At 37.4% G+C, this 11143-nt stretch overlaps 1 protein-coding gene across 1 annotated transcript in view; it reads left to right on the top strand.

The window, feature by feature from the left end:
• The window catches only part of doc2a (double C2-like domains, alpha), a 67261-nt gene that overhangs the window by 25718 nt on the left and 30400 nt on the right, over window positions 1-11143 (top strand). The window contains exons 4-5 of the mRNA XM_035654258.1: window positions 5040-5119; window positions 10085-10159. Coding sequence (XP_035510151.1) covers window positions 5040-5119; window positions 10085-10159 — 155 coding nt within the window. The remainder of the gene's footprint in view (window positions 1-5039; window positions 5120-10084; window positions 10160-11143) is intronic.

The raw sequence follows: 11143 nt of genomic DNA, 5'->3' as shown, positions 1-11143 counted from the left end.
GTGGCTGATGGCTAACCAACGCTACTGTATAGCATCCCAATAATAATAATAATAATGTAACTTTATTTATATAGCAACAGAGTTAACACAGTTCTTTGACAGACGAAGTAAAACATTTTTGTTGTGATACAATTTTTTTTATTAAATATAGAAATAGGTTGCGACAAGACCTGTGCTTTAAAAGTGATATCCTCCAATAGCCTCTAAAAAAAGAGATAAATACAAATACAAACATTTACCTGAGAGATAGAAACTGGAACCAGATTCTCCAGCATTTTGTTGCATCATGTAACGAGTGATGAAATGTAATAGCTAATGTTTTGCTCGCAATAGCTAACTTAAGATGCGACTATATTTTTAACCATCTTTAAAATGTGGTTGTCTTTCTAACATAGATTAGCCTAGCATGTAGCATTTATAAGTACAGGAAAGGAGGAAGTTGACCGAGGCTTGCTCAACTGTGATTGAGCACAGAGCAAAAAGGGGCGGGGCTTATGAAGAGTCAACTGAGCCTTTTGAATAAAAGTTGTTATATTTACTCGTACGTTATCTGTAGGATTCTCATTTCAGATGAGCTCAACCATGAAATAAAATAAATTTGCCTAAATAATAATAATCTGAATAAATGTGAACTTTTGTTTGTTATTTTATACTTTAAACACCCTCAGTATCTCTAACATCCTAACTATGATCCTGACCTGCTTCAGTCTAAGGGGACGTAAAGATGTTGCTTTACAGTCCGATTTTACAGTCCGGCCACAACACGACTAGCAGTCCTTCACCTGATTACCCCAGAGTTCACTCCAGAGGATGAATAATTCACGTCTTTATGCGTAAATAACATTAATAATGCAGCACACAGCACAGAGTGAGAATACCTCCACACCTCGAGTGGATTACAGACACTTACAGTGTTTGACGAGGCAGCAGGTAAAACACAATCTACGTTTCAGAGATGCCACAAATGTGTTTGAATTGGCTTCATCCCACAAAAGAAGAGTGATGAGCTCTGTGAGAGGTGACTGAGAGCAGGAAGAGATCACTCCTTCGTGCTCTTCATCTGCTTCAAAGGAGAACAAATTGTGATGAATGACTCTGGCTGAATGTTTTCTGGCTCCTCTGTGGCTCAGATCCGCCCTAAAGTAAAGACTAATTAGAGGATATTTATTTACTCCTTAACAAAAGTTTATAATCAGATTTGTTTTGCCGTCACCGGTTGATGATTTTTTATGTTTTCTAATAAAAACATTGATCGGAGCAGGAAAGCCTGAGGGAGGGGCAGAGTTTGACAGCCTGTCTCATGTAACCAAAAGACTTTGATCAAACATAAAAAGACACTTTGAATAACAAAGAACCTTCTTTTTATCAGAGTTTTATTCTTTGTGCAGAGATTTCTTCCTCGGGCTCAGATTTCATCACTGTGGATGATTATTACAGCGCAGTGACGTCTTTAGGGTGTTTGTGTCGTATGTTTTTACTGCGATGTTACAGCAGCCGGTTGTCTCTGCCCCGAGCTGCTGTAAGTCAGTGCAGGTGGGTGGAATCAGTCGCGTTCACAACAACCTGCATTAAACACCCAAACAGGAAGAACTTATTGATTATTTTACATTTTGTGTTCAGGACTGCAGCTGAGTCAACAGAGAGAGTTTATCTGTTCAATCTGCTGTTAGATTCTATGGAAGCTAATTTCTGCCAAAGTGACGGAAAAAAATATACAAAAAAAGATTCAGAAGAAGTAATTTTAATGAGAAAGTTTCTCTAGAATCTTAAAATAATGACTTTGTGATACTAAGTCAACATTATTGAAAACATTTGTCATTATATTGACTTCAATCAAATTGGCAGAAATGGTTGGTTTGTTGATCTGATTGGTTAAAGTTCAGGTGGTTCATCCAAACACCTGCCGAGTTATATTCGGGTCGGGTTAGTTCGCTAGCTCGTTAGCTAGCTAATTAGCTTCTATTCAAATAATCAAATTATCTGGATGTATAAAATCCTCTTAAAGCCTGAGCGAGTTTTAAGCTGCCTACATCGCCTACACAGATATAAATGTTTAAACTGTTGTCAGTATGGATTCTGCACATTCTCCTAATTTTTTACATTACATTTAACATTCATACTGGTTTATCCGAGGTTTTACAGTAATTTTACTTAAGACTTCTGAAATTAATTCATTTGAGCATTATCACTCACTCCATTCAGACTTGATTCATGTACCTCAGTAATAATTACAGCCACAATAACCTCCTGTTTCTTCTCCTGTTTCTCCTCCTGTTGCTCCTCCTGTTTCTCCTCCTTTTAATCCATCCTTGTGCTTTAAATCGGATCTCTGAGTTTTTTGTTTGTCCTTCGACTTTATTTTTAATTGAACAAACAAACTTCTGTATGATGGAAAACAGTCCAAACAGCGGCGCTGACAAAGAGGCTCAGTTAGCAGATTCTGGTTGCTATAGAAACCGAGTCTTCAGCTAACTAAAGTTGAACCGTTTTTAACAGACGAGGTCTGAAACAGTCGACTTCATTGTGAATAATTAATGAGTACGTTTCATTGGTCGAGATAGATTTTGACACAAACGACCACAATAAGAAATGTAAATATTATTAATTAAAAACAGCTGTAATTTTTAAAAACTAAAACAGAGTAAGTTGCAGAGATCCCGACACATTGTCTTATATATATAAAAATTGTAATGCATAATAATAATTCTACTATAAAGTTTAAAAAGTCTAAATGTAAGTTTAATAAAACACATTTTCTATTAAATATTCCTATTTTGTAAACTGTCTCTGAGTTTCACAAAGATCTTCAGTGAAGCAGAAGCTCACGTTTCCCCGCCAAAAAGACTCAATACAACGACGATGACGTCTCAGTGTTACTGCACGATGACAAGAAATGTACATTAATTCAGTTGTTTCGTGTTTCTTTGTTTCATTTTTTGTCTTCTGTGAATGTTTCATGCTACTTTGTGATAGTAACGAGATGTAATGCTCTCAAACAGGCAACAACTTTCCTCTTTCACATGCGCAGGCAGTCCGCCATGTTTTCAGCATCTGGTAACGCTTTTTGTAGTTTGTTGATACCTTACAGCCACCGTAGTTTAGCGTGTTAGAATGCAAACAGTTGCTAATTGTAAGTAACAGAAAAGTCCAGCAAGGGCTAATGGTAATGTGATTAGATCTGCAGGTATTGGGTCCTAAACTAAAGTAATGTTGACTTGATGATGGCGCTAGATGGAAAACTTATCAAAACAATAACGTTGTTACAATTCATTTAAATGTATTGTAACCTCAAACTGTTAAAAGTAAATGTGAGAAGTAAAAAAAGAGACTATGAGGCAACTTTATTTGTGAAGCACATTTTATACACCGGGGCAATTCACTGCTTTTACCGGGCAATAAATGTGCACAAAAGTTTACACATTTAAGTGCAAAAGTACATGTAAGTGACACAAGACATAAAATATAGAAAGTAAACAAGTGCAGTTTAAATCGATGGAAATAAAAACCAAAATATTCCCACATAGATGCAAAATGTATTTAAAATTAAAACAAATAAAAACAACAAATTAACTTAATTAAGATTGGGAACTGTTTTTTAACTATACATATAAAGGTAACATTAAAATACTCGTATGACTAAAGTATGACTAAATCTGTAATAAATAATAAATTCACTGTACTTTCCACCTCTGTGTAACCACTAACATCTCTCTGGGTTTTCCCGCCTACGTTCTGTGCATATCGGACTCGCTGGAGCAGGACTGAAGCTGCTGCTGCTGTTTCTGATGTAGAGCCGGTGTTTTGGAAATAAAATGCAAATGATGTGAAGTGTCTCTCAGACAGCAGCTGTGATACTGACATCCATTTCATTTCATTTCACTCACTTATGGAGGAGAAATAACAGCAGCTTGTTGCAGCTTCCACAGCTCTTCCATGAGAGCTGACAGGAGACCCTCAACCCCCCCCAACATAAGTGATATAAGACCCTCAACCCCCCCAACATAAGAGACATAAAACCCCCAACCCCCCCAACATAAGAGACATAAAACCCCAGACTGAAACAGACCATTAGATTACAAGCCACGTTTTAAACCTTTTGTGGTCGTTTGTTTTTTGTCTCTTTGTTGCGAGTTTCCATCAGCGTGTGGTTGTTTTGTGTCTCTTTGTTGCGAGTTTCCATCAGCGTGTGGTTGTTTTGTGTCTCTTTGTTGTAGTTTTTTTTCTCTTTGTGGTATTTTGTGTGTCTGTGGTCGTTTGGCATCTCTTTGAGGTAGTTTTGTGTCTTTTTGTGGTCTCTATCTAGTTTTGCATCTTGTTGTGGATCTCACTTTGTCTCACTTTACTTCCCTTTGTGGTCGTCCATTTGGACGTCTCTTTGTAGTGGTTTTGTGTCTCTGTGTCAGATGCTTTATGTGCTTGTTTGCAGGAGACTGACTGACTGACTTTCTAACATTAAACGGAAACAGGCCTGTTCGAGTGCAACAGAAGCTGAGCAGGATGTGGGACAGACTCAGTGTGCTGGTTGATCTCACTGTAGCTTACAGTGGATTATAGTTTAACATAAAAATACAATATGTTATGTAAGCTGTGTTTGTTGGTATTTATGAGAGCTGATGCATATAAATACATATTTGTTCTAATCCGTGTGAATCATATCCTGTACATATCGTCTTCTATAAGAACAGCAGGTTGTGTGTGTGTGTGTGTGTGTTATTTGTATGAACATGTTTGTGCCTTTTTGCGCCGTATGTTTGCATGGTTGTAACAAGCCCTGACGAATGTGTTTGCTCTCCTTTTAAGAGGATTTTCCGTGTTGACATGTGATGTGTTGTGTTCAGATTCATGTGACAGGTGCTGCTCCACTAAATTGGATTTCCATCTCCTGAACGCATGGTGTTCCTGAGATATCTCTCTGTTCCCTTGCATGCTTTCAATTTATCCTGACAGATTCTCAACAATGTCATTTTTCCTGTCTACTGAAGCGCTGGTCATAAATCATGTTTTTTTAAATTGTCTCTGTCCTCTCTGTGTGGTTTCAGCTGCTCTGGGAACGCTGGAGTTCGAGCTGCGGTACGAGCAGAGCTCCAGTGAGCTGCACTGCACTGTGCTCCGGGCCAAGGTAAGGACGCTTTCCGCACCACAGGTATTAATGTGTCGCTGCGTCAGCCTCCACTCCTCCGGTTCCAGGCTTTCCACCAGAAGCCTGGCTGCAGGGATTCGTTCCCTTTCAATCCCAAATGCTTTCAGTATGTTTCAGATTAACAACAGTTTTGTCTTAATATCACTGTGTGCTACAGCGTTATATTTATCTTTACTGCAACGAAAGAAACCAAACCATTTGCACCAACGAGGATTCATGTAAACTGAAATAATGCTTCTCTTTTAAGCCATAATCTGCAGGAAATATCAAGAATAACAGGACACTGAAAGAAACTCACACACACAGGTTGTAACAGCAGAAATGGTTGCCTAGATACGAGAGAAACGCCATCAGACTGAGCCCAACCTGTCTGGAGTTGGTTGAGTAGTACACCTGTTGTGAATGGATGCTGAGCTTTTGCCTCTCAACTCAACCGTATTGTTTGGATCACGTATGATCGAGTAGCAGCCGTACAACCGGGCTCGATGCGATTGATGTGTTAGTAATAAACAACGAGTACTGAGGAAACCAGCGTGGCTGTGTCTTTGACCACTCTCTTCAGAGCTGATGGCGCCCGTTCTAGGCGCTCTGAGACTACTCCGCGTAGAATATGCACCTATCTATTTTTTATGGAAGCTGTAACTCACGTAAGCAGCACAGAGCAGATCACACTGACAGGAAGTCAGACACAGATTTAAATCCATCGATTATCAAAATAAAATGCCACGTACAGACTCCAGATCGAATTTCACTCTACATCAACATTGTGGCACCAGACAGGAAGTCAGTAATAACTTTTAGAGGCTTCAGTATTAAACTGAGACTGTTTGTAACCAGTTGAAAACTCCTTTTAGTACCTTAGTGAGTCAACATCTGAATACTTCCACCACTGGAATCAGAGATGTAACAAATTCAAAAGCTGCCATATGGATCCAAAACTGCAGATTGCTCAGTTGAGCTTCTGTGTATGTAACTTCATTTTCCAAGTAAACATCCTTATAAACAGGCTTGTACCTTTGACTTGTTATTAAAGAACTGGCCGTTGTAGTTCCTGTAACACCTCACAGCTGCAGAGTCAGCCTGCGGTCTCCCACCAGGAGTCCAATCCAGCTTTATGTGAAGCTACTGGGATCAAATAAAAGTGTCTTTGGGACTCTCTCCACCAGGACGACAGCACAATGAGAAGATATTCACAAAGATTCACAGGTGTTTGTAACATTATTCAGAGCAAACTGCCACACAGGAGACTAATTTAAGTGTCAGAGAGCATAAGGACTATAAAGAGACAACAAGTTGCACCACCGCAACTCTACACTCAATTCAGCAGACGGCTGATATAACCGACTGTCCTCAGTGCGCAGGTATCTGTCATCATCCAGGAGGTTCAGCAGTGATTTCTCTCTCCAACAAACTCTTCTCATCACTTCCTCTTCGCACCAAACCCACACAGTCTCACTCTCAACTCCTCAAATACAGCCGCTCTCTCAGTTCAAAATCTGTAGGTCTCCTCTGGTGGCACTTCTGGATGTGCAGGGTGAGGTTATTATAGTGCACCAAATCTAAAGTAGGAACTAAAACTACTGTAGGTGTGAAAAATACATTTTAGTCAACTGAAATAAAAAATAAAACGTAGACTTAGTTGACTTTTGGTCAAATGTTTCAGCAGAGTTCATATTTATTGAGACTACATGTTTGTATTGTTTTTGTATTTTAATACTCGTTATTTGTTGAAATCGGACCCCTTACAGTAGTTTATTTTCATAAAAGTAAAACAAAGCAATAAACAACCAACATTTGTATATGTTAGTAACTACTGTAAATTCCTTCCCTCCACAATCACAACCTCTCAAAACAACAACAATAATAATAGTGCAGAGTTACTAAATAGGTAAATAAGTAAAAAAGGGTAAATATAGGCGTGTTTGTATTGTAATACCTCTTCTGAACTTTTTAATTCTTGACAAATACCCCCCATATTATCATAAAATAAACACTGAAATGGATCAAAACTGAATTGAATTGAAAACAAAAATTAGTTTGAAAAAAATGTCTGTTTTGTTTGTTTTGTTTTTGTTCACTATTGGCCTCACACGGGGCACCAGCAGGGTTAAAGTCCTGTTTGTTTCCATCCATCCACCTCCGTATGAGGACTTTCTCACTCTTTAAACTACATCACCTGACGTCAACGTCCAGAAATGACACTAGAGGGATACCTACAGTCATATTTTGAAGCGTAGGACTAAGTGGCAGTATTTGACAACCAACATCCCAACATTTAACACCTGCTCTGGGACTCAACAGAACAGGTCAATGTTCAGCAGACTGAACCAGACAGTTTGCTGACAGCAGTGCAGATTTACTATCATAAGACCTGCAGTATTTGTCCATCCTCTGTGTTTCAGTGGAATTTACTGACCAAATCGCACATTAATCTGTGCAGAAGACTGAAATGTCACAGCTCTGATGAGTGCCTCAGTGAGTCTGGATTTTCAGTGAAACACTATTATGGATTTTATTAGTATTTCACAACGCGGCCTCCATAATTCTCCACTCGGTGGAATAAAGTGAAAAAAATCAAACCCAAGTGATTTACAGAAGATGAGAGCAGATTTAATTTATGATCAGAGGAGAGAATCTCCAGGTGTTACTATTTCTCTTTGAGAGCAGCTTAAATTATAGAAAACACTATATTTCTTCTTAGCAGTACTACTAATGAGGGCTGAAAACTAAAGATTTTCTGAGCCGACTAGTTGTTGCACATTTATAGTATTCATTTAATGATTTAAAGCTCTATATTTTAAATCAAGTCTCAAAACACAGAAGGTGAGTGGTATTCAGTTGGTTGTAATCTACAACCTCACCACTGGTCCTTTAAAGCTGCAGTAAGGTTTTTTTTTCTCGACTCTGATTGGTTGTTTTCGTTCAGGCCCGGTGGATTCTTGCAAACACCCTTTGGAGCTCTAGGAAGAGCGAGAGGACCCTGGTTTTCACAGACTTTCTGTCTCATGTTCTACTGTGAGGATTCAGTGAAAGTTTCAGCAAATATGACAAAAAGATATTTTCATAAAAATAACCTTCTGCCTCTTTAAGCCTTTAAAACCTTCCTTCAGAACAGGCAGTTCTTCTCTCTGAGGTGATGCCAGGGGGAAAATGATTTACATTTAAGTAGCTCCTCAAATAAAGAAAACAGAGAACAGAAATCTCAGTGACAGCAGGTGCTCCGATTAGCTCCCATCCCCGAGATAATGAAGCAATTTAAACCTTACGTCTGTTTCTATCAGCATGTGTTCTGTAATGTTCTTCCTCTTTGTGATACTGTATATGTCTGTTGTAACAAAATACAGTTGCAGTGTGAGAAACATCAGATTATGTTTGTTTCATGATGATCTTATAGAAGAGTCACATTGTGGAGTAATACTGCTGCTTTTAAAGACACAAAGTCCAGGTTTTTATATGTACTTGAAGAAGCACATGTTGCTGTACTGAGACTGAACTTCTATAAATAAGACTTGAACACAGTCTACATTCACAGAGCTTTCAGTCTCTGATCAACAGCCTCGTCCTGCATTAGAAAACAACCAAAGAGCTGATAGAACAATGAAAAGAAAACTGAATCTGTAACTGAAGTCTGTATGATTGTTAGAAATTGTTTAAAATCCTAAAACCCCTCTCTGATCAACATTCACAGGAAATAATCAGCTCAAAATTCAGGCAAATCTCTGGTTTTACTCAAATGTCCTGCAGTTATTGTGTTCACTTTTTGTGTTCATTGTTCAGTTTATCAGCTGTTCTCTGCTGTTTCTGTTATGTATTGATTATAATATCAAATATATATAAAATAGTTTACGTTAGTTTACGTAACAATAGAAGAGGGAAAAAGGTTGGGAATTGTTTTACACCATTAAAAATAGTATAGGTTAGCATAGCAGATAAAACTGATAGCTGCTAACTTATAAATTTAATTTACATGATATTATAGTTGTGTATCTTTCCTCCATCACATGTAAGATTTAATTTTACACCCAACTGTCTATAAGGTCAAAGTCTGTTTCCTCAGACTCATTAAAAAAGCTGTTTGTGGAAAAAACATTACAGAAAAAAACATCACATCTTTGCAGCCGTCGCTGCAAATGTCAAAGCTGTTGAAAGAATTTAAGGAGCAATTTCTCACGATGATCTGTGTGCCGCTGATGAGGTCAACAGATTGAAATCAAGTGTTACGTTTGATCCGTTGGCCGCGTGAGAATCCTGCTGTCTCTTTTAGTCTTTATGCTCCTGAATCATTTAACACACACATCAGTGAAGAAGATCTGTGAGCTGAGAAAAGGTCAGGAATTGATTGATAGAGATCTGATTACACAACGGGGGGCTGCGATCTGTTTATACTAATGGATTTATCACAAAACATAGTAAATACATAGAAAAGTTAATAACTTAATTAATTAAATAATGTAAAGATGTAGATATTGAACATTTACCAGGTCCCCTTGAGTTAGCTCACCTGAATCACAAATGCACACTGTAAAAAATGTCTGTAAACATTGACAGTAAAAGACCGTAAACTCTAAATAGGTTTCAGTTTCTGTAACAGTAAAACAACATTATACTTCATGACAAAAACTTTATTTATACAGCATTTTAAATGAATTCATACAAAATAAAGTCGTTTTTTATATGACAGATTGTAATTGTACAGAAAACCATCATCATATCTCATAGCAAAACCTTTTTTATGTGGCAAAACTGTTTCCTTTAATTATAAAAACTTGTATTTATATACTAAAATATGGAATAAAACTCCAGCTTTAACCATAAAATCAACAGTATAAATAAACTTTTACTGTAACAGCAGAAAGGTAGTTTGTTTTAATATTTTTTACAGTGCAGTCACTGTCAGTCGATATTTAAAGTGAACTGTTGTTGTTTTGTTGTTTTTGTGTACAGGGCCTGAAGCCGATGGACTTCAACGGTTTGGCCGACCCGTATGTCAAACTGCACCTGTTGCCTGGAGCCTGTAAGGTGAGACAACCATGTTATTATCAGCTGTTGTTATTGTAAAACTTCAGTAAAAATGCAGTATTAGTTTTAGGTTTTTATTATAATAAAATAATGGGGGTATAAGTCAGAATAGGTATTACAATTGTTCCCTCGTAAGCCCCGCCCCTTTTTGCTCTGTGCTCCAATAACAGTTGAGCTAGCCTCGGTCAACCAATGTTCAAAAGACCATATTTCGAAGAGCAAAATCCTTAACTAGCTAACCAACAATTGATGTAAATAGTTAGTAAGCTAGTGTTTTGCGCTATAGTATAAGCTTCCAGATGTAGCTATATTTAAAAGACAACCACATTTTGAAGATGGTTAAAAGATAAGAGAGACATATATAAATACATATAGTCACATCTTAAGTTACCTAACGTCAGGAAAATAACTAGCTAATGATGATGTAACTTAGTTAGCTATAGTTAGTTCGTGTTTTGTTCTGTAGCAAATCAGCTAGCCTTTTTTCTAACATTAGCTAACTTGTGACTATATATGTCTCTTTTATCTTTTGGCCATCTTCAAAATGTGGTTGTCTTTCCAACATAGATTAGCCTAGCATATAGCATATCTAAGTACAGTAAAGGAGGAGGGGTCAATACACACACATTGACTCACAGTCTCAATAAACAGATGCACCAGTGCCTCCTCATGTTTGATGTGTTGACCAATTAGATGAAAAACAAAACATAAAGACATTTCCTGTATATTTTTATTTCAGTTTGTTTTGTTAGGTACGAAATATTGTTTCAGCTAGTTTTCAATCTTTTTTTTAAAGTCCAGTTTGTGTTTTTTTAATTTCAGTTACCTAAAATGTTTTTAGTTTAGTTTTAATTAGCTATAATAACCTTGGTTTGCAGTGGACTGACTGAACAGTGTGAATTCATTTGATATCAGCAGAGTTCATTTGAAGTCATGAAATTAAATTGTGGACGTGTGGAGCTAAAGAAAAAAAGAAACAAGATT

The sequence above is a fragment of the Morone saxatilis genome, unplaced genomic scaffold, assembly GCF_004916995.1.
Source record: "Morone saxatilis isolate NCDOM2014 unplaced genomic scaffold, NCSU_SB_2.0 Contig14, whole genome shotgun sequence".
Classification (NCBI taxonomy): Eukaryota; Metazoa; Chordata; class Actinopteri; family Moronidae; genus Morone; species Morone saxatilis.
The sequence above is the reverse complement of the archived record's forward strand: the minus strand, read 5'-3'. Positions and strand labels throughout refer to the sequence as shown.